At 48.0% G+C, this 25,033-nt stretch overlaps 1 protein-coding gene across 1 annotated transcript in view; it reads right to left on the bottom strand.

Moving 5' to 3' along the window:
- Positions 1–2,195: 2,195 nt before the first annotated feature.
- Positions 2,196–25,033, bottom strand: part of RNF14 (ring finger protein 14) — a 97,766-nt gene continuing 74,928 nt past the window's right edge. Inside the window, exons 8-9 of the mRNA XM_075344584.1 lie at positions 9,114–9,244; positions 2,196–2,662 (exon numbers count right to left, since the gene is read on the bottom strand). Of these exons, the coding sequence (XP_075200699.1) occupies positions 2,605–2,662; positions 9,114–9,244 (189 nt within the window). The 3' untranslated portion in view covers positions 2,196–2,604. The remainder of the gene's footprint in view (positions 2,663–9,113; positions 9,245–25,033) is intronic.

The following is a 25,033-nucleotide window of genomic DNA, read 5'->3' as shown; positions in this document are numbered from 1 at the left end:
ATAAGGTGGGTGGTCAACCAGCTGGAAGCACAGCTCTTCCAGTTTTGCCATGGTCGCTTGTGCAGTGTGAGTGGAGACATTGTCTTGCAGGAACAAGATTCTTTTGGACAGCTTGACGTGCCTTTGGCCTTCAGAGCTGTATAATGTAATACCTTTCATTGATGGTGGAACCATTTTAAAGGTAGTCCACTAGCAGCATGCCCTTCTTATCCCAGAACACAGACGCTATCACTTTTGTGGCTGATTTTTGCACCCTGAACTTCTTTGGACGATGAGAACCACTGTGCCTTCACTCTTGACTGCTCCTTGTTTTCAGTGTCATACAAATAAATCCAGGTCTCCTTCATAATGACCAGTCGATCCAGAAAGTTCTCATCAGTCCGGAAATGCTGACAAATGGACCGGGAAGTTTTCACTCACATGCTTCTCTGATCTGTTGTCAAACATTTGGGGACCCACTTGGCAGATCGCTTCCTGATGTCCAAATGTTCATGGATAATGACACAAACACGTTCACAGGAAATCCTCATGATGTCTGCTATTGATTTAGCTGAAATTTTTGGATTCTCCAGTATGAGGTTGTGCACAGCATCAACAATCTCCGGAACAACCACCACTTTTGGTCGTCCAGGACATTTCTCATCATTGGTGCTGAAATGGCCCGTTTTAAATTTGGCAACCAAGTTCTTAATTGTGGAATATGAAGGACATTGATCCCCAATGTCTGTGACATATCGCCATGAATATCTTTCGCAGATTTTCCTTGCAGAAACAAGAATTTTGTCACTCCTCTGCTCTCAGTTGCTGTGAATATTGCATTAGACTCCGCCATTTTGATTTCCCGTGTGTATAGAATACTGTTGCCATAAACAACAAACACAAATTTTGAAAACATATATTAGACACTTAATGCTTTCGTGTGATGAAACATTTGTTACCATAGAAACAAAAAAAATCATAAAGCCAAAGACTTATCAGCAGAGGCAGGTAATGAAGCAATTTGCAGTAAAACTACAACAGTATTAGTTTAGGTTAAATCGTTTTTAAATGCATGGCTGGAGACATGTTTAATGATGTATGTGCAATATCCCTGTTCACCATTGTCAGTGACCAGACCAAAGGCCCTATACATGCAATTAGAACTTTACAGTTAGCTATTCAAAGTATCAAGTTTGTGATGTCCATGTCTTTGTAACACCCAACATATACAGAGGCAAAAAAAAATAGAAATACTTCATTAACCAAGTGAGAACAGACCACTTTATTTTTGGCAAATAAAATCACATTGACAGTGATCATTGTAATTAAGGCAGTATATTGAACACTTTACTAGAAGTTAAAGTGGAACTGCATTTTTACTAAACTTTTTACATGTCGTGGAGACATGTTAGAAGTGTTGAATGGTGGGGATTCGGGTCCTGAGACCCCAATCAAATGTTAAAGAAAAGCAAAATAACTATGCCAAACTCTGCTCTCCACTGGCATTAAAGACAAGCTACAGACTTTCTATTGAACCCCTCAATATTGTGTATGAAACATGTCAGAGGTTTTGTAAAGGTGAACTTACAATTATATATAGTTAACAAATATTGTTGCTTAGATTTACAATATAATCTTGCTTAAATGTATAAAATAAACTTTATCTATGTGTCTATACAAAGAATTAATATGCCTTGTATATTCATTCACTGTACATTCATTGCGATGCTTAAAGAGAAGCAACCACCAGGATTTTGCTATATGAAGTAAAGGTGCTGAATCTAGGCATGCCTGTTCTAGAAAGATCGGATGCTTGGTTTCTGAAATATCTTTAATGAAAGCTCCATAACTGCACTGCACTTTGACTGACTTATGCATCGTGGGGGCCTTTGTGGGTCGGGCCATCTGGGTATATATTCCACCTCCTGCGTCTTGTATTGCATGCTCAATTTTTTAATTTAAATATTGCACGACAACGCCATTGCTGCTTTTGGTGGCGCGTGTACATTGCCACAGTAATTATGTCTTCACTAAAATGGCGCTGGAGTCCGCGCATGCACGTACCACGATCTCCCGGCACTATTTTATTGAAAACACAGTGGAAAAGACTATAAGTGGCATGGACGCATGAGCAGACTTTATATCTGCGCACGTGCCAATGCCGCTTATAGTCTTCTCCAGAATGTCTTCAATAAAATGGCGCAGGAGATTGCAGTACACGCATGTGCGGACTCCAACACCATTTTAACGCAGACATAATAATGTGGTAATGCGCACGCGCCACCAACAGCAGGGATGGTGGCGTGATATTTAAATATAGAAACGGGGGCATGCAATACAAGACGCAGGAGGAGGAATATATGCCGAGCACCCGGCCCACAAAGGCTCCCCCTTGTTGCACATGTCAAAGTGCAGTGTATTTCTGCAACTTTGATTAAAGATATATCATCAGCCAAGCATCTGATCTTTCTACAAAAGGTATGCCTGGATTCAGCATCTTAGTGCCAGTGTGTCACTTCTTTTACTTCATATAGCAAAATCCTGGTGGCTGGTTCTCTATAATGGTAAACTGGAGAGAAAATCTTTAGGAAATATCATGCAGAAACTTTGCCACAAAGGCACAGATCAGTCTTCTAAGTTGCCATCAAAAACAACGTCGTCCATCTCCATGCCAAGGAAAAGTCTGCAAATGAATAAACAAAGAAACGTGTAAATATTTTGCAAAGGTAGGCTGTGCAATCGCCATTAGTGCGCAATTAATTAAAAAAACAAGTCAAAATCTTTTTTTTTTTTAATTTTCAATGGGGCAAAAAGGGATGATTTGAACTTTTAGTTTTTTTTATTTTTTTAAGTCTTTCTTTGGGGGCTTTTATTGATTTTACTAGCCTCCTTATGGGGCTTTATGCCTGTTGTGTTCTATTGCTTTTACTGATCTACTGTGTTCCTGTGAGTGCCGGGAAATTGCTGGCACTCACAGTGAGTCATGACAGCAACAGGATTCATCATCTGACCCAAACGCTGCCATGGCACCCCATTGGCACCCCGTGATCATGTCACAGAGCTGCCGATTGTGGCGGGGAACAGCGTTAGATTGTGTTGTCAGAGTTTGACAGCTGACCTAAGGGGGTTAACAGGCGAGGGTTGATCTCCGTTCCACCCATGCCTGTTAGCTGCACGTCTGCTGATCAGATCACATGTGCAAGCATGACAGGAGGGAGGCAATCTTGGACGTACAGTACAGACCAAAGGTTTGGCCACACCTTCTCATTGAAAGAGTTTTCTTTATTTTCATGACTCTGAAAATTGTAGATTCACATTGAAGGCATCAAAACTATGAATTAACACATGTGGAATGAAATACTTAACAAAAAAGTGTGAAACAACTGAAAATATGTCTGAAAATATGTCTTATATTGTAGGTTCTTCAAAGTAGCCACAGCCTTAAAGGGATTTTCTTTATATGGCTGGCGAATAATGAAATGGTAAATGGGTGTGTGGTTAAGAGTGTGACCAGGGCCGTATTTGCCACTAGGCACCTGTGGTCCCGTGCCTGGGGCGGCACGCTGCGAAGGACGGCACTTTCTGGCAGGAAAAAAAAACCAAAAAAATATATATATAAATTTTTTTTTTTTTTTTTTACATCCCCGTCCCCGCCCCTCCCTCCATTACACAGTTGGGGGGGGGGGGGGGGTTGAGAGGGAGAGGAGGCGCCCTTCTATTTAAATACACGGCGGGCACCAGGCATAGTGAGCTGATTGACCCCGGAAGTTCCAGAGCCTGCACTTCCGGGGTCAGAGGCACGCGGGCGCGCCAATCAGCTCTCTGCCCCGTGCTGCAGCGTCCAATACTGCAGATGACACACGCCGCAGAGGAGGACACGACTGAAGCTGGAGCCAGCCAGAAGAGGATAATCACCAGAGCAGTGCAGCGGGCACCGGAGCAGGTATGCGCTAAGGCAGAGCCTAGAATGTATGGGCACCTTACAGGTTAGTTGGTGATCGTTGCGATGCCTCTTTTTGTCCACTATAATCATGCAAGGGGAGGCTGGGGGGAGAGCGGCTGAGGGGAGGCTGGGAAGAGAGAGAGACTGGGGGAGGCTGGGAAGAGAGAGAGACTGGGGGAGGCTGGGAAGAGAGAGAGACTGGGGGAGGCTGGGAAGAGAGAGAGACTGGGGGAGGCTGGGAAGAGAGAGAGACTGGGGGAGGCTGGGAAGAGAGAGAGACTGGGGGAAGCTGGGAAGAGAGAGAGACTGGGGGAGGCTGGGAAGAGAGAGACTGGGGGAGGCTGGGAAGAGAGAGACTGGGGGAGGCTGGGAAGAGAGAGACTGGGGGAGGCTGGGAAGAGAGAGACTGGGGGAGGCTGGGAAGAGAGAGACTGGGGGAGGCTGGGAAGAGAGAGACTGGGGGAGGCTGGGAAGAGAGAGAGGCTGAGACTGGGGGAGGCTGGGAAGAAAGAGAGGCTGAGGCTGGGGGGAGGCTGGAGGGAGGCAGAGGCTGAGGCTGGAGGGAGGCAGAGGCTGAGGCTGGAGGGAGGCAGAGGCTGAGGCTGGAGGGAGGCAGAGGCTGAGGCTGGAGGGAGGCAGAGGCTGAGGCTGGAGGGAGGCAGAGGCTGAGGCTGGAGGGAGGCAGAGGCTGAGGCCTGAGGGAGGCAGAGGCTGAGGCTGGAGGGAGGCAGAGGCTGGGGGGAGGCAGAGGCTGAGACTGGGGGGAGGCTGGAGGGAGGCAGAGGCTGAGACTGGGGGGAGGCTGGAGGGAGGCAGAGGCTGGGGGGAGGCAGAGGCTGAGACTGGGGGGGGGCTGGAGGGAGGCAGAGGCTGAGGCTGGGGGGAGGCTGGAGGGAGGCAGAGGCTGAGACTGGAAGGAGGCAGAGGCTAAGACTGGGGGGAGGCTGGAGGGAGGCAGAGGCTGAGACTGGAGGGAGGCAGAGGCTGAGACTGGGGGGAGGCTGAGGCTGAGACTGGGGGGAGGCTGAGACTGAGACTGGGGGGGAGGCTGAGACTGAGACTGGGGGGAGGCTGAGGCGGAGACTGGGGCAGGCTGAGGCTGGTGGGGCGAGGCTGATCCTGGGGGAGGGAGGGGCTCATGATAGAGACAGGGGACAAGGGTTGAGGGATAGTGCAATGACAAAATCGATTGGGTGGGGGGAGTGTAAGGACTAAGGAATAAGGGAGGGCAGCATTGGGAGCTCATTATGGAGAAGGGGCAGCATGTGTGGGATCAGTATGGAGTGAAGCAATGTAGGGGAGTCAATATCAAGAGTGGAGTAGTGTGTGTGGGGGGGGGTCTCAGCAGAAGCGTTAGTGTGGTGGTCTTAGCATGAGTGGGGCAACATGGAGGTGTCATTATGGAAAAGAGTAAGGCAGCATTAGGAGCTCATGGAGAGGGGCAGCATGCATGGGACACTGTGAGGAGGGGGCAGCATGCATGGGACACTGAGGAGGGGGCAGCATGCATGGGACACTGAGGAGGGGGCAGCATGCATGGGACACTGAGGAGGGGGCAGCATGCATGGGACACTGTGAGGAGGGGGCAGCATGCATGGGACACTGTGAGGAGGGGGCAGCATGCATGGGACACTCTGAGGAGGGGGCAGCATGCATGGGACACTGAGGAGGGGGCAGCATGCATGGGACACTCTGAGGAGGGGGAAGCATGCATGTGACACTGAGGAGGGGGCAGCATGCATGGGACACTGAGGAGGGGGCAGCATGCATGGGACACTGAGGAGGGGGCAGCATGCATGGGACACTGTGAGGAGGGGGCAGCATGCATGGGGCACTGAGGAGGGGGCAGCATGCATGGGACACTGTGAGGAGGGGGCAGCATGCATGGGACACTGTGAGGAGGGGGCAGCATGCATGGGACACTGTGAGGAGGGGGCAGCATGCATGGGACACTGTGAGGAGGGGGCAGCATGCATGGGACACTGTGAGGAGGGGGCAGCATGCATGGGACACTGTGAGGAGGGGGCAGCATGCATGGGACACTGTGAGGAGGGGGCACCATGCATGGGACACTGTGAGGAGGGGGCAGCATGCATGGGACACTGTGAGGAGGGGGCAGCATGCATGGGACACTCTGAGGAGGGGGCAGCATGCATGGGACACTGTGAGGAGGGGGCAGCATGCATGGGACACTGTGAGGAGGGGGCAGCATGCATGGGACACTGTGAGGAGGGGGTAGCATGCATGGGACACTGTGAGGAGGGGGAAGCATGCATGGGACACTGTGAGGAGGGGGAAGCATGCATGGGACACTGAGGAGGGGGCAGCATGCATGAGACATTGTGAGGAGGGGGCAGCATGCATGGGACACTGTGAGGAGTGGGCTGCATGCATGGGACATTGTGAGGAGGGGGCAGCATGCATGGGACACTGTGAGGAGGGGGCAGCATGCATGGGACACTGTGAGGAGGTGGCAGCATGCATGGGACATTGTGAGGAGGGGGAAGCATGCATGGGACACTGAGGAGGGGGCAGCATGCATGAGACATTGTGAGGAGGGGGCAGCATGCATGGGACACTGTGAGGAGTGGGCTGCATGCATGGGACATTGTGAGGAGGGGGCAGCAAGCATGGGACACTGAGGAGGGGGCAGCATGCATGGGACACTGTGAGGAGGGGGCAGCATGCATGGGACACTGTGAGGAGGGGGCAGCATGCATGGGACACTGAGGAGGGGGAAGCATGCATGGGACACTGTGAGGAGAGGGCAGCATGCATGGGACACTGTGAGGAGGGGGCATCATGCATGGGACACTGTGAGGAGGTGGCAGCATGCATGGGACACTGTGAGGAGGGGGCAGCATGCATGGGACACTGTGAGGAGGGGGCAGCATGCATGGGACATTGTGAGGAGGTGGCAGCATGCATGGGACATTGTGAGGAGGGGGCAGCATGCATGGGACATTGTGAGGAGGTGGCAGCATGCATGGGACACTGTGAGGAGGGGGCAGCATGCATGGGACATTGTGAGGAGGGGGCAGCATGCATGGGGCACTGTGAGGAGGGGGCAGCATGCATGGGACATTGTGAGGAGGTGGCAGCATGCATGGGACATTGTGAGGAGGGGGAAGCATGCATGGGACACTGAGGAGGGGGTAGCATGCATGAGACATTGTGAGGAGGGGGCAGCATGCATGGGACACTGTGAGGAGTGGGCTGCATGCATGGGACATTGTGAGGAGGGGGCAGCATGCATGGGACACTGTGAGGAGGGGGCAGCATGCATGGGACACTGTGAGGAGGGGGCAGCATGCATGGGACACTGTGAGGAGGGGGCAGCATGCATGGGACACTGAGGAGGGGGCAGCATGCATGGGACATTGTGAGGAGGTGGCAGCATGCATGGGACATTGTGAGGAGGGGGCAGCATGCATGGGACATTGTGAGGAGGTGGCAGCATGCATGGGACACTGTGAGGAGGGGGCAGCATGCATGGGACACTGTGAGGAGGGGGCAGCATGCATGGGACACTGTGAGGAGGGGGCAGCATGCATGGGACACTGTGAGGAGGGGGCAGCATGCATGGGACACTGTGAGGAGGGAGCAGCATGCATGGGACACTGTGAGGAGGGGGCAGCATGCATGGGCCACTGTGAGGAGGGGGCAGCATGCATGGGCCACTGTGAGGAGGTGGCAGCATGCATGGGACACTGTGAGGAGGGGGAAGCATGCATGGGACACTGAGGAGGGGGCAGCATGCATGGGACACTGTGAGGAGGGGGCAGCATGCATGGGACACTGAGGAGGGGGCAGCATGCATGGGACATTGTGAGGAGGTGGCAGCATGCATGGGACATTGTGAGGAGGGGGCAGCATGCATGGGACATTGTGAGGAGGTGGCAGCATGCATGGGACACTGTGAGGAGGGGGCAGCATGCATGGGACACTGTGAGGAGGGGGCAGCATGCATGGGACACTGTGAGGAGGGGGCAGCATGCATGGGACACTGTGAGGAGGGGGCAGCATGCATGGGACACTGAGGAGGGGGCAGCATGCATGGGACACTGAGGAGGGGGCAGCATGCATGGGACACTGAGGAGGGGGCAGCATGCATGGGACATTGTGAGGAGGGGGCAGCATGCATGGGACACTGTGAGGAGGGGGCAGCATGCATGGGACACTGTGAGGAGGGGGCAGCATGCATGGGACACTGAGGAGGGGGCAGCATGCATGGGACACTGAGGAGGGGGCAGCATGCATGGGACACTGAGGAGGGGGCAGCATGCATGGGACATTGTGAGGAGGGGGCAGCATACATGGGACATTGTCCTCACATCATGCTGCTCCCTCCTCACAATGTACAGATTATATTTCATAATCGAGGAAGGTGTGGTGGGTATAATCTATAAGTGAGGACAGTGTGGTGTTTTAGTTTATTAGGGGCAGTGTGACAGTTTCAGTATATAAGTGGGGACGGTGTGGTGGGAATATTTTATACTCATGCTATATTTTCATGTGCCTGTGGTGATCCCCATTGGGGGGGGTTAGTGCCCTTCGTTTCTGATTGATACTTTTTAAAGTGTTTTACAAAGTAGATCTGCGTTAAACAGATGTTGTGTGCGAAAACTCATAGTTTTACGTTGTCACTAAGGGGCGAGACCACTTAAAGTGCCTAGGGCAGCACGAAGGCAAAATACAGCCCTGAGTGTGACCCATAATTTCGCCACAGCACACTACACAATCTTTCCCTAATTATCTTCTTTGAAAGCTGGGAGGTATTTATATACCATAATCACCGTTGCATTACTTCTGAATGGGCTGGGTTCCCAGCTATAGACTCAAGTCAAAACTGCAGAAATGTTCTACAGTTCTGCCATTCATCTAGAACAAGTTTTCCTGTTGGGACAAGTCTGTTGTGTCATAGATAGATATTCAAAGTAGCACGTGTGAAAATATACACATTCCTACAAATTACAATGTTATTTTACCAATCAATAGTGGTCCAATTGGTCAGGACACTGTCAGCATCATTTAGAACTATACCATCAATATCTGTCCTAAGACAACCTTTTATCTCAATCTGACCTCTTAAATTTTTGATTGAGATGAGAACCCAGATGTTCTTAAGCCAAATGAATCCCTCTGATTTTGGTAACTCAGACATATTTCTAAAAGCATGCGGAATACATACTGATTAAAGCATTCTGAATCTGTATCATTGTAGTGTTTATACGGGTTTCCTCGAGACAGGGTGCTCAGACACAGCCAGCAGAAGTACAGCTTACACCCAGTGCAGGTCATTTTGTTACAGCCATCACTTTTCTGTGAAGAGAAGATAGATGTCAATGACATTTAGAATGGGGAAAACCTTCATTGCATAAACCGTTCTCATGGTTTTTATTTTCTGATTATGTAGGACTTCTTGAGTTTCTTTACAGGATTATGGAGGCACCTAGAGTTGGCAAACTTGGACAATGTCAGAAAATGTATTTAAGCAGTAGGGGAAGAAAAATGGAATCCAGTGATGACCTGTATTATTCAGTTATATAGGGGAGATGTTCCCTTTTATTGGAATTCCCGTGACAACTGTAGGTCCGTGTCAGCCTACTGTGATGCCCAGTGGGTGTTTGTTTTTAAAGGATACATGTCAGTATCAGAAAAAACAGTCGTGTGTGTACATGAGTGGTAGTACTATATCTGGTCATTTTTTCACTGAGGTAGGAGTCTAGTTTCTATGAGGTCTCCCATACACAATACAGCTAAGTGTAAGTCCTGTTCCCCAACCAGTGGAACTCTCATGGAGTACATCATACACCAGTACTGAGCAGTGTAGCGGTGCATGCAGCACTGGGGAGAAACAGGAAAACAATTACTAAGGCTATGTACCCACACACTGTTTTTGTTGTGTTTTTGACAAAACCTGTTCTCCTGTAAGTAAAAGCGCTGCATTCAAAACGCCCAGTTTTCAGAATTTTTTACATATTTTTTTTCAGCATTTTCTGTGTGTGGACTACATGTGTGCTCTGTCTACAGTACGTGATAATAAAATTAGTTTTATTTACCAAAAAATACATTAAAAAACACAGCCAAAATGCTGTGAAAAGCACTTACATTTTTTTCACTTTCTCATTGCTTTATGTGGGTGAAAAAATGCTGCAAGAATTGACATGCTGCAGAAATAAAAAACCCAGCAGTTTTCCCAATTCAGTCAGGAAAGAAAAGCTGTGTCCGTGAGATTTCTGAAATCTCATAGCTTTTGCTGGTACTGTAAAAAACAGCTTACAAAAAGCTGTAAAAATGAAAAACAGCAAAAATACAACATGTGAACAGTGCCTAATATCAGCAGCATTAATGTGTATCTCTCTGCCTCAGACTCCCCTGAGCAAACTTTTAGCACAGCTTCATGTTCCAAAAACACAGCGGAATTCTGGCATAATAGTTTTGATCAATGGGGCTCATAATTTTTTTATGTCCTCATCCCAATACTATAAAATTCTGTGAAGCACCTGTGGGTAGAAAATACTCACAACGCTCCTTGAGGAACTCATTAATTAATATAGTATCCAAAATGGGTTCACTTGTGAGGGTTTTTCGCTGCTCTGCCACTTCCGGGGCTCTACTAATGCGACATGGCGATAGAAATCTATTCTAGACCGAATTGTACTCAAAAGGTCATTAACCCCTTAACGACCTTGGACGTACTGAGTACGTCATGGTCACATGGTGCTAAACGACCCATGACGTACTCAGTACGTCCTGGCGAAATCGCGGTCCCGGAGCCCCTGGGAGTGAAATTTGTTTACCTAAACGGTGGATTCGGGAAGGAGGGGACCTCTGCCTGACCTCAGGAGGGGTGGTGCCTCCTCCCCGAACCTACAGAGGCTGTGATTGGCTGACGAACGCCGCTCAGCCAATTACAGTCACTGTAATGTGTCAGCCATTGAAAATGGCTAACACATTGCAATCCAGCCATAATCAGTGCTGCTGTAGCACTGATGACTGGCTGGAGCTGGGTGAACTTTGTTTCACCCGCCCCCAGCTCTGATTGGAGAGACCGGCCTTGTGACCGATCTCTCCCAATCACTGTGGATCTTGTGCCGTCACCGCTACCCTCAGCTTCACTCCGTCCGTGAAAGCTGATGAGAGCGGTCGCTGCAGGTGCCCATCGGTAAGTTATAGCACCCCCATCCCCCGCCGCTCCCCGCCGAGATTCCCCGCCGAGATCCCCCGCCGAGATCCCCCGCCGCTCCCCGCCGAGATCCCCCGCCGCTCCCCGCCGAGATCCACCGCCGCTCCCCGCCGAGATCCACCGCCGCTCCCCGCCGAGATCCCCCGCCGCTCCCCGCCGAGATCCCCCGCCGCTCCCCGCCGAGATCCCCCGCCGCTCCCCGCCGAGATCCCCCGCCGCTCCCCGCCGAGATCCCCCGCCGCTCCCCGCCGAGATCCACCGCCGCTCCCCGCCGAGATCCACCGCCGCTCCCCGCCGAGATCCACCGCCGCTCCCCGCCGAGATCCACCGCCGAGATCCACCGCCGCTCCCCGCCGAGATCCACCGCCGCTCCCCGCCGAGATCCACCGCCGCTCCCCGCCGCTCCCCGCCGAGATCCACCGCCGCTCCCCGCCGAGATCCACCGCCGCTCCCCGCCGAGATCCACCGCCGCTCCCCGCCGAGATCCACCGCCGCTCCCCGCCGAGATCCACCGCCGCTCCCCGCCGATCCACCGCTGGTCGCCACGCCGCTTTACACGCCGCTGTCCCTGCCCGCCACGCCGCTGTTCCCGCCGCTGTCCCTGCCCGCCGATCCACCTCTGCTGCCCGCCACGCCGCTGTCCCTGGTCGCCACCGTCCCCTTTCAGTCGCACCCACCTTTTTCAGCCGCCGCTGCACCCGATCGGCCGCCGCCTCCATCGGCTGCCACTGCACCTAATCGGCTCCCCCCCTCCATGTGCTGCCTCCCCCCCCTCCATGTGCTGCCTCCCCTCCCCCCCCTCCATGTGCTGCCTCCCCCCCTCCATGTGCTGCCTCCCCTCCCCCCCTCCATGTGCTGCCTCCCCTTCCCCCCTCCATGTGCTGCCTCCCCTTCCCCCCTCCATGTGCTGCCTCCCCTTCCCCCCTCCATGTGCTGCCCCCCCCTCCCCCCCCTCCATGTGCTGCCTCCCCCCTCCCCCCCTCCATGTGCTGCCTTCCCCCCTCCATGTGCTGCCTCCCCCCATGTGCTGCCTCCCCCCCATGTGCTGCCTCCCCCCCATGTGCTGCCTCCCCCCTCCCTCCATGTGCTGCCTTCCCCCCATGTGCTGCCTTCCCCCCCATGTGCTGCCTCCCCCCCCATGTGCTGCCTCCCCCCCCATGTGCTGCCTCCCCCCCCATGTGCTGCCTCCCCCCCCATGTGCTGCCTCCCCCCCCATGTGCTGCCTCCCCCCCCATGTGCTGCCTCCCCCCCATGTGCTGCCTCCCCCCCCATGTGCTGCCTCCCCCCCATGTGCTGCCTCCCCCCCATGTGCTGCCTCCCCCCCCCATGTGCTGCCTCCCCCCCATGTGCTGCCTCCCCCCCATGTGCTGCCTCCCCCCCATGTGCTGCCTCCCCCCCCCATGTGCTGCCTCCCCCCCCCATGTGCTGCCTCCACCCCCCATGTGCTGCCTCCACCCCCCATGTGCTGCCTCCCCCCCCCATGTGCTGCCTCCCCCCCCATGTGCTGCCTCCCCCCCCATGTGCTGCCTCCCCCCCCATGTGCTGCCTCCCCCCCCATGTGCTGCCTCCCCCCCCATGTGCTGCCTCCCCCCCCATGTGCTGCCTCCCCCCCCATGTGCTGCCTCCCCCCCCATGTGCTGCCTCCCCCCTCCGTCCATGTGCTGCCTCCCCCCCCATGTGCTGCCTCCCCCCTCCCATCAGACTCTGCCCCCCTCCCTGATCTGCTGCCTGCTCTCTCCCATCCTTTTCACCCTCCTTCATCTGCTGCCTCTTCTGTCTGCTGTGATTCTGCTGCCTAGATCCATCCTGTAAGGTAGGTATCCCCATCTCACCCCCCCATCCTCTGCCGCTCCTCCATCCGCTGCGCCATTTCCCATCATCCATCCGCTGCGCCCTTTCCCATCCTCTGCCGCTCCTCCACCCGCTGCGCCCTTTCCCATCTTCCATCCGCTGCGCCCTTTCCCATCTTCCACCCGCTGCGCCCTTTCCAATCTTCCATCCGCTGCGCTCTTTCTCATCTGCCGCCCCGCCCTCTCGCATCGCATTATCCAGCGCAGTTGCTCGCTTCCAGACTGCAGTGGATGATGCGATACGAGACTCGTGCATTGCTCTCACGTTTGGCACTGGTCTTAGTGGCAGGCGCTCTTTTTTTTTTTTTTTTTTACTGATGTCTGTATTTTTTATTTCGCCAAACTAATTTTTTTTGTATGGGGGGGGGGGGGGCTAGTTTCCAAAATGGGATCACATGTGGGGGAGCTCCATTGTTTAGGCACCTCAGGGGGGTCTCCAAATGAAACATGGCGTCTGCTAATAATTCCAATCAATTTTACTGTGAAATGGCGCTCCTTCTCTTCTGAGCCCCGCCGTACGCCCAAACAATTGATTTCCACCACATATGAGGTATCGTCGTACTCAGGAGAAATTGCACAATACATTTTATGGTGCATTTTTTTCTGATACCCTTGTGGAAAAAAAAGCTACCTGTTTGAAAAAACAATTTTGTGGTAAAAAAAAGAATAAAATATTTTCACGGCTGAACATTACAAACGCTTGTGAAGCCTCCAGGGGTTCAAAGTGCTCACTAAACAGCTAGATAAATTCCATGAGGGGTCTAGTTTCCAAAATGGGGTCAATTGTGGGGGAGCTCCATTGTTTAGGCACTTCAGGGGGGTCTCCAAATGAAACATTGGAGGTTAACTCCGGCACACTACCACTTCCCATATGCCCAAAAAAAAGGAGAAGAATACAGTTTGTTGGATGTCAAAAAAAATCCTTATTCTCTTATTTTATTTAGTGCCAAAAAAGTGAAAACAGTGCTGTACAATTGTCCGCCAGGAGTCGACGTTTCGGCTAGCAAGCCTTCATCAGGTCGGACAGGCTGAATATATTATTTACAAGTGAGAAAACAAAACAGAAGAACAAAGAAAAATTAATGACATTGAATCGGTATGTTCATCTGGGTACAATAGGCAAAATTTAGGGACAACAGAGCAAATCAGGTGTGAAGACAAAAACAAAGGAGCAAGGGTACATCATACAGACCTTGCGACATTGTAACATAGTGTACTATAATTATATAGAACCACATAGTTGTGATGGTATTGCCACAAGGTAGCAGGGTGGAGGTAAGATACAGGTCTTTGTGGAGTGACCGCACAGAGTGCATAGCAAGGATGCTCACCTTGGTTTGTAATGAGATGTTAGCGTAATATGAATGTAAAGTAGTTGCAAGAATGTAGAGCCCTCCGTTCAGAGATAGCTGAAGGAGAAAGACAGGTAAAATAAGGGAAATTATATTGGTAGGGCAAAAAAGAGCACAATGAAGAGAAACTGAGGTAGCGATCACTACAACATACCCAGTGCCAGAAGCCGTGGAAAGCCCCGGGAGATGTATGGTATAATGGATCCTAAGAGGTTGTCGGATAAGGACCATGGAGATTTGAGACAGAGAACGTTAGGTATATCTATAAGAATGAGATAAAATGTGGAGTGAACCACTAGGCTAGGGAGTATATCTGCCTTGGTGGGTGCTCTTATATAAGGGGTAAATGGTGGTTACCTTGTTGGTCGATTATATCCCTTTAGGTCTCTTGGTATATAAGGTCGCAATGGCGACCATGTGTGTCCCAGGTAAATGGCAGTTCTTGCAGTGGGATGTTAGTATCTATGGTTTCCAATAAGACATCGGGTTAACGGAGCTACCATCGCCATATACAGAGATAGTAAGTGTGGTAAAATGCAATGTTACCTATTAGCTCTGTTCATATAGCCTAGAGTGGGATCGCTGCGGCAAAAAAGTATACCTGGCAGTGACTCGTATGGAGTAAAGCGAATGTCCCAGATTAAAGTGTAAAAATCAGGATGGTATATCTGATCGGGAATCTGTAGCTCCAAAAAGATGACATGAGAACAGTATTACCAACAATAGAAAGTAAAGATACCGTAGCAGAAAGAGATTTACAAGGAAATACCTAGTGATTAGTTAGGTGGAGTACTTTGGTGGAGGTTACGTAGGAAAGGACGCTCCTGTAATGAGGAGTCAAAGTCCAGGGTTCATCCTGGTGATCCAGGTATGGTGATTAACTGCCACTTATAGCTGTATGGAGAGGAAGTGGAGAAGAATTAAGTAAGAGTAAGGAGAGAAAGAGATATAAGGAAGGAAGGGAAAACAAGATTACCTAGTGACTCTGAGGGATATGGCATGGAGGGAGGTCCGTTGGCCCAGGAAAGAGTCTAGCTAGCTAGAGGAAGAGGAGAATTAGAAAAATAAAGGATGATAAGTTTATGCTATGCATTGGTGGTATAAATGTGGCAATGCCTGAGTGAGCCTCCTTACCATGCGCCAGTGGTGCCGCGGAGCTGGATCGCACGTCCTGTGGAGTGAAAGGGGTGCAGGAAAGGCATCCATTTAACTACGAGCGTGCTGTGATGTAACTTCCGGTTTTCGTGCGGAATGGTGTCTGCTGGGAACCAGCGTACCGCGCATGCGCAGGAGAATTCCGATGGTGAAGGCTGTGATCCGTGGAACGCGGAAGTGGAGCCTTGGAACGCACATGTGACAGGCATGTGATGATGGGGGCGTGACCGTGAGTCACATGGCCGTGTATCCGGACCCAGTTTACATGTTTCAGTGCAGGAGTGAGTGACATGCTGATTTATCACTGTCACGGAGTGGTATTAGTTCTGTGAAGCAGAAAGAAGGAGTTAGAATGCAATGTAGCACGATGATCACATATTAACATGTTTTAGTCACATATTTAATATTGTATTCACGCTGTGGTAAACAAAATGATGGTGAGGACACAATTAATACACAGAATTTTACACCATAAGGCGAGCAATAAATCGCCCTCCACTTCATAACAGCAGGCCATAGGATCTCACAGTTGAGGTTTCAAGTCATAGATCTAGTTGGCACTAGTCGCAGAGGTGGCGATAGGGTCAAACTCCTTCGGGAGAAGGAAGCTAGATGGATCCATACTCTCGGTACTCTTGAGCCCCATGGCTTGAACCGGAGATATGAACAAGCTTTTTGACCTCTAATGTTGTTGTAGTTCGGAGCCTATATGATATCACTTTATATTAATTATTTGTTCCATAGTACCTGCATAGTAAATAACATAACCCTATTCTGATGTCTGGAGTATGACCTCTCTTTTCTCTCCCTTTTCTCCTCTCGCCTCCCCCTCCTCTTTACATCAGGAGACTGAGAACCTATTACATCAATATCACTATTAGCATATCCTTATTGCACGTATACTTAGGTCATACACATACATAATCCATCTTAGGCATCCCGAGTCCCTATCTCCGATTCACCTTTCATTTGGGATACATATGGTTATACTAAATCAAACCGCCGATTTATTGCTCGCCTTATGGTGTAAAATTCTGTGTATTAATTGTGTCCTCACCATCATTTTGTTTACCACAGCGTGAATACAATATTAAATATGTGACTAAAACATGTTAATATGTGATCATCGTGCTACATTGCATTCTAACTCCTTCTTTCTGCTTCACAGAACTAATACCACTCCGTGACAGTGATAAATCAGCATGTCACTCACTCCTGCACTGAAACATGTAAACTGGGTCCGGATACACGGCCATGTGACTCACGGTCACGCCCCCATCATCACATGCCTGTCACATGTGCGTTCCAAGGCTCCACTTCCGCGTTCCACGGATCACAGCCTTCACCATCGGAATTCTCCTGCGCATGCGCGGTACGCTGGTTCCCAGCAGACACCATTCCGCACGAAAACCGGAAGTTACATCACAGCACGCTCGTAGTTAAATGGATGCCTTTCCTGCACCCCTTTCACTCCACAGGACGTGCGATCCAGCTCCACGGCACCACTGGCGCATGGTAAGGAGGCTCACTCAGGCATTGCCACATTTATACCACCAATGCATAGCATAAACTTATCATCCTTTATTTTTCTAATTCTCCTCTTCCTCTAGCTAGCTAGACTCTTTCCTGGGCCAACGGACCTCCCTCCATGCCATATCCCTCAGAGTCACTAGGTAATCTTGTTTTCCCTTCCTTCCTTATATCTCTTTCTCTCCTTACTCTTACTTAATTCTTCTCCACTTCCTCTCCATACAGCTATAAGTGGCAGTTAATCACCATACCTGGATCACCAGGATGAACCCTGGACTTTGACTCCTCATTACAGGAGCGTCCCTTCCTACGTAACCTCCACCAAAGTACTCCACCTAACTAATCACTAGGTATTTCCTTGTAAATCTCTTTCTGCTACGGTATCTTTACTTTCTATTGTTGGTAATACTGTTCTCATGTCATCTTTTTGGAGCTACAGATTCCCGATCAGATATACCATCCTGATTTTTACACTTTAATCTGGGACATTCGCTTTACTCCATACGAGTCACTGCCAGGTATACTTTTTTGCCGCAGCGATCCCACTCTAGGCTATATGAACAGAGCTAATAGGTAACATTGCATTTTACCACACTTACTATCTCTGTATATGGCGATGGTAGCTCCGTTAACCCGATGTCTTATTGGAAACCATAGATACTAACATCCCACTGCAAGAACTGCCATTTACCTGGGACACACATGGTCGCCATTGCGACCTTATATACCAAGAGACCTAAAGGGATATAATCGACCAACAAGGTAACCACCATTTACCCCTTATATAAGAGCACCCACCAAGGCAGATATACTCCCTAGCCTAGTGGTTCACTCCACATTTTATCTCATTCTTATAGATATACCTAACGTTCTCTGTCTCAAATCTCCATGGTCCTTATCCGACAACCTCTTAGGATCCATTATACCATACATCTCCCGGGGCTTTCCACGGCTTCTGGCACTGGGTATGTTGTAGTGATCGCTACCTCAGTTTCTCTTCATTGTGCTCTTTTTTGCCCTACCAATATAATTTCCCTTATTTTACCTGTCTTTCTCCTTCAGCTATCTCTGAACGGAGGGCTCTACATTCTTGCAACTACTTTACATTCATATTACGCTAACATCTCATTACAAACCAAGGTGAGCATCCTTGCTATGCACTCTGTGCGGTCACTCCACAAAGACCTGTATCTTACCTCCACCCTGCTACCTTGTGGCAATACCATCACAACTATGTGGTTCTATATAATTATAGTACACTATGTTACAATGTCGCAAGGTCTGTATGATGTACCCTTGCTCCTTTGTTTTTGTCTTCACACCTGATTTGCTCTGTTGTCCCTAAATTTTGCCTATTGTACCCAGATGAACATACCGATTCAATGTCATTAATTTTTCTTTGTTCTTCTGTTTTGTTTTCTCACTTGTAAATAATATATTCAGCCTGTCCGACCTGATGAAGGCTTGCTAGCCGAAACGTCGACTCCTGGCGGACAATTGTACAGCACTGTTTTCACTTTTTTGGCACTAAATAAAATAAGAGAATAAGGATTTTTTTGACATCCAACAAACTGTATTCTTCTCCTTTTTTTTGGGCATATGGGAAGTGGTAGTGTGCCGGAGTTAACCTCCAATGCTAATCTAATTTTCTCCTGAGCACCTACAAGAGGTGATGCAAGGTCTTTATTACTCAATTTCCAAATGAAACATGGCGTCCGCTAATAATTCCAACCAATTTTGCTGTGAAATGGCGCTCCTTGCCTTCCGAGTCCTGCCGTGCGCCCAAACATTTGATTTCCACCACATATGGGGTATCTGCGTACTCAGGAGAAAATGCACCATAAATTTTATGGTGCATTTTTTCCTGATACCCTTGTGATAAAAAAAGCTACCTGGTTGAAGCAACAGTTTTGTGGTAAAAAAATTTTTTTTTCTTTTCACGGCTCAACGTTATAAACTTCTGTGAAGCCCCCAGGGGTTCAAAGTGCACATCAAACATCTAGAAAAAATATTTGAGGGCTCTAGTTTCCAAAATGGGGTCATTTGTGGGGGAGCTCCATTGTTTAGGCACCTCAGGGGGTCTTCAAACCCGACATGGCGTCCGCTAATGAGTGCAGCTAATTTTGCACTCAAAAATTCAAATTGCGCTCCTTGCCTTCCGAGTCCTGCCGTGCGCCCAAACATTTGATTACCACCACATATGGGGTATCTGCGTACTCAGGAGAAAATGCACGATACATTTTATGATGCATTTTTCCTGATACCCTTGTGAAAATACTAATTTTTATGGCTAAAGTAACATTTTTGTGTTAAAAAAGTAAAATTTTCATTTTTTCGTCTACATTGCTTTGGTTGCTGTGAAGCTCCTAAAGGGTTAATAAACTTCTTGGATGTGGTTTTGAGCAGAGTGAGGGGTGCAGATTTTAGAATTGGGTCACTTTTGGGTATTTTCTGTCGCCTAGGTTTCTCAAATCACTCCAAATGTGATGTGGTACCTAAACAATTTTTTTTTGTAAATTTTGTTGGAAAAATGAGAAATTGGTGATGAACTTTGAACCCTTCTAACTTCCTAACGGAATTTTTTTTTTTTTCAAAAATTGCGCTGGTGTAAAGTAGACATGTGGGAAATGTTATTTAGTAACTTTTTTGTGTGACATATTTCTCAGATTTATGGGCATAAAATTTCAAATTTTGAAAATTGCAAAATTTTCAAAATTTTCGCTAAATTTCCGAAATTTTCACAAATAAACGCAAAACATATCGGCCTAAATTTACCACTGACATGAAGTACAATATGTCACGAAAAAACAATGTCAGAATCGCCAGGATCCGTTGAAGTGTTCCAGAGTTATAACCTGTCAAAGTGACACTGGTCAAAATTGCAAAAAATGGCCGGGTCTTTAAGGTGAAAACAGGCTGGGGGCTGAAGGGGTTAAAGGTGCGCTTTCCTTCCAAGCTTCACTATATAACCAAAAAGTAGTGTTCAGCCACTTATGGAGGTATCACTGTGCTCAGGAGAGAATGAGTAACAAATGGTGGGGTCCAATCTCTGCTATTACGCCTTGTGAGAGTAAACAATTTCTGCCAATGTAACATTTTAGTGCAAAGAAACCTAACTTTTCAATTTCATAACCCAATCTTATTAAATTCTGTGTAGCAAAATGGGTTAACAATGGTCATGACACACATTCATTACATTTTTGAGGGTTTTGTTTATAAACTGGAACTGGTTGTGGGGGTTTCTGCTGTTTGGATACCTCAGGGGCTCTGCAAAAGTGACATGGCATCTGCACTGTACCGGTCAAATTTGCACTCCTTGCCTGGCCACCCCTGCCGGGAGCATAAACAGCTGTTTTTGACCAGATAAGGAATATTACCACATTCTGGAGCAACTGTGTAACAAATGGTCTACTCTTATGAGAATGAAAAAAATTGTTGGACAAAGCAACATTTTTGTGAAAAAAATAAAATGTAATTTTTCATTTTCAAGTTTAAACATTATAATCTTTTGGGAAACATCTGTAGGTCCAAAAGGGTCACTACACTCTTAGATGAATTCCTTGTCGGGTATAGTTTCAGAAATGGGGTAACTTGTGGGGGGGTTTCCACTGTATCAGCACAGTAGGAGCTTTACAAATGCAAAATGGCATACACATATTATTCCAGCAAACATTTCTCTCCAAACGTCAAAGGGTTCTGTTTCGCTTCCAAGCCACGCCGCCTGACAACACAGGAGTTTCCAACCACATATGGGTTATAGTCACGTTTGGGACAAATTGCATAATAAACTGTTGAGTTCATTTTTTTCCTATTATCCCTTATTTGAATAAAAAAATTGGATCTAATTTTTTTTTTCTTTGCATAACTCTGAGAATAGTAACATTTACATTTTTTCTGACTACAGAGCTGTATCATGTCTAGGTTTTTACGTAACAAGCTGAAGTTGTTATTGGTACCACATTGGTACTGTTACGGTCATTAATACCAATGACACCAGATGTGTCTCTTTTTTGGGAGTGGGTTGATTTTTATTAGATTAAGCCACTTTTTAGTCTACAAAAATTACATTTTTCTTGATTTTTACATATATTTTTTTAAACAATATTCATTAGTACTAAGAAGAGACTTGTAATGCAATCCTTTCTTTGGACAGACAATACACTGAACTACTTATATAGTGGAGAGCATCTATCATCAATACACTGCACTACTTCTGTAGTGCAGAGCATCATCAAGAAGACCATCAGTATCAGACGAACACGCCTATTAGGCTTTGATCTATGCAAAAATCAGAGGCCATTGTTAGGCACCTGGTTCTAATAGCAGCAAACATCTGCACCCACCTCTGTCACACTCTTAAAGAGGTTGTTTATTATCAGACAACTCCCTTTTCAAAATGCTATATTCCCCCTGGCAAATTAACAACAGACTATCACTTTCAGTGTTATTCCAGCAACTTTGGTGTGTGGTCTCCCAGGTCTTGTGTGACATTGTTATGCCATGACAGCCCTGCAGCCAATCAGCAGTTGCTTCCATCTCACCACTTCTTTCAGACTAAACTGACACCTGGAAGAAGTGAGAGCTGTTATTGGTCCCTGACTTCCCCTAAAAAGTCAGTTACATCTGAAAGAAGTGAGATTGAAGCGACCACTGATTGACTGTAAAGCTCACATGGTATACCAATGTCATGCAAGCCCTAAGCGACCAGGTGCCAAATTTGCTAGAATAGTGGCGGCACTGGAGTGAGAATAGGCTGGTATTTTACATAAATCCAGTCAGCTTCCAGATTAACTAGGAGGCACCATATCAATAAATCCAAGAAAGAGACCCTCACACAAAATAAATATACCTAAATAGAAAATATATAAATACACATGCTCAAGTAAAAAAAAAAAAAAAAATATATATATATATATATATGTGTGTTTTAAGTAGAAAATTAAATACTGTTTAAAGGTGCATATGCAGGCATATACATATCAATATCAATTTATACAGGGAATACAACCACCAATATACATAATAAGACAACCGAAATTTTCTACTTAAAACACACACACACATACGAGGTGCGATCCAAAAGTAATGATAAATCGGTTATTTCTATTGCACACAGAAATTAAAATAAAATGTTTTCTTCTCTCTTAGGTACCCACTAGTCCAGGAAAAAAAAAAATCACTTAAATAGGCCACGATTCCCGGGAGCTACATTCATTTGAATATGAACTGCCGAGGAGTGAACATCAAAATGGAAAAAAACAAGCTCAGAGCTGTCATCAAATACCTCTGCTTGAAAAAAATGACTACCAAAGACATACACAGCAACATAGAGTTTACAGGAAAAAAAGAGGCATTCAAAGAAAAGAACACGGTCCCTAAGGTCAAACATGGCGGAGGTTCCCTGATGTTTTAGGGTTGCTTTGCTGCCTCTGGCACTGGACTGCTTGACCGTGTGCATGGCATTATTAAGTCTGAAGACTACCAACAAATTTTGCAGCATAATGTAGGGCCCAGTGTGAGAAAACTGGGTCTCCCTCAGAGGTCATGGGTCTTCCAGCAGGACAATGACCCAAAACACGCTTCAAAAAGCACTAGAAAATGGTTTGAGAAAAAGCACTTGAGACTTCTAAAGTGGCCAGCAATGAGTCCAGAACTGAATCCCAGAGAACACCTGTGGAGAGATCTCAAAATGGCAGTTTGGAGAAGGCACCCTTCAAATCTCAGGGATCTGGAGCAGTTTGCCAAAGAAGAATGGTCTAAAATTCCAGCAGCGCATTATAAGAAACTCATTGATGGTTACCAGAAGCGGTTGTTCGCAGTTATTTTGGCTACAGGTTGTGATACCAAGTATTAGGCTGAGGGTGCCAATACTTTTGTCTGGGCCATTTTTGGAGTTCTATGTGAAATGATCAATGATTTGATTTTTGGTTCATTCTTTTTTGTGGTTTTTCATTACAAGCAAAATAAATGAGGATAATACCAAAAAATGTGTGATTGCAATCATTTTCAGGAAGAAACAAAGTATTATCCGACAGAATTGCAGGGGTGCCAATACTTTTGGCCAGCACTGTATATACACATATATATGTGACGTCCCTGGACTATCAGGTCGTAACAGGGTATTGTACAATCTGCCCTCCCGTGCAGTATCCACCTCCCTCTTGGTTTAGGGTCCCTAACTACATGGTGTTGCCTACATCAGCTAATCAAATCCTAGATACACTCTGCACCACACCCACCAAACACACCAGTGGACGGCTTGAGTGGAATAGAGTCGCCCACCTGGGAGGGTTGGAGAGGGGAGGTCAGGAGTGTCAAGAGGAGAGAGTTGAGTCTGGAAGTGAAAGTGAGAGAAGGTCAGGAGCAGGGCTCCTGGGAAGCAATCTAGGAGGCAGACTGTGGTCTAGGCCTAGAGGAGCTGGACCCCCAGTCGCAGGGGAACGTGGCAAGGGCCACGGATATGTCGAGGAGGACAGCCGGCGGCCCTGCACCATCACCGGGCTGGGAGCAAGGCATGACTGGTTACGTGGACCCTAGCTCGGGGAGTAGCTTCAGGCAACCCGATAATTTACCCGACGAAAACGGAGCCTTCAAGATCCGCTCTCCACCCACTCCAAAATCGCAACGAGGGGGATAGGACTTTTCAACCAAAACGGTCCAGAAAATCCCAAGCGTGAGCCCTGAGAGCAAGCTCCCACACTTAGCCATAGAGGGGAGCGGGACCCGGCGAGTTTCATACTACCGGGACCACCAAAGAAGTGAACTTCGTGCCAGGAGGCAGGTCACGCATCACCAGGCAGCACCATTGGGCACGGGACCTGAACTAAGCTCCCCTCAGTGGCAGCGGTGTCCAGAGACTTGTTTGACCAGTTGTCGGTGTCAGCATAATGGACTGAGTGAGTACTACAGTGACCCCCTTGCATCCAACGGCACTCCCCTACCATCACCGAATGCCGGAGTATCCCCTCTACCCATGGAGGGTCACAACACCTGGCTGTCCCATTCCATCATCCCCGAGTACTCCCAACTGCAGCGGTGGTACTCCTAATTACCACATACCAGGGTTGGCATTACAACTCTATAAAATCTCCTGTAAATAACCCCCTTCATTTGAGTGGCCGCACGACCCCCGGGTCCGGAGACCCTTGAGCCACTGCGAATCCGGATCCGAGCAGCTCGGCTGCTGGCACGGGGGTGGCACATATATATAAAATTTTTGTGAGTAATTTAACAACAGGAGACCAACCAACAATATTTTTATAGTGTTACCAATAGATCTAATACATTTTTACCTACCACGCACATTTTCATTTGTTCTATAGCCAGACCAGCCTCTTATTCATTATTGTGTTATTTATTGCGTCATTTGACCTGGTGTTTTTTTGTATCAAAATCCATTATCCTAGTGTTGTTAATATTTTTTTTAATACATTTGTAATGTAATAAAGAGAATCATTTTATTATTTATTGTGTGGGGGTCTCTTTCTTGGTATTTTACATAGTAGGGGTAGTGGACCAGTGCTAAATTTCCCCTGCTAAATTTCGGATAAGAGGGGGCATATAACTTTGTTAGGCATCAGTTACCCTTGGATCATGATCCTGGGGTGCATAATTACTTTTCATGTCCTAATTGTACTTTTATTAGGATGTGAAAAGGCAGTGAGCTGATGAGATGTGGTTAAGGAAGGCCTCACTAAATGTTACACAGCCGATACTGGTCTTTAAACCAAAGTATATTTATGGTCTATTTTTTAGCCAGCTACCTCAAAAAGGAAACAGCAGTTAGAGACTAAACAGGACCCTAGATAGAAGACAGAAGCAGTTATCAACCCACTCTTTTCAGTTCTGGAAGTGCATTGTGTATGGAATGAAGGTTCTAACGCTATTTGTCCTGGGGGTCATATGATAAAAGGGATGTCAGTAATAAGAGGCTATTGGTAGCTTTATCCTGACCTTTTAATAACAATAGTCACTATAAATGGGCTGATTTTCCTGTAACTGGGTCTGCAAAGTGTAATTAGTAAATTAGTATCCA

Source organism: Anomaloglossus baeobatrachus, chromosome 4 (genome assembly GCF_048569485.1).
Source record: "Anomaloglossus baeobatrachus isolate aAnoBae1 chromosome 4, aAnoBae1.hap1, whole genome shotgun sequence".
Lineage (NCBI taxonomy): Eukaryota > Metazoa > Chordata > Amphibia > Anura > Aromobatidae > Anomaloglossus > Anomaloglossus baeobatrachus.
This window is presented reverse-complemented; position numbering and strand designations above follow the sequence as displayed.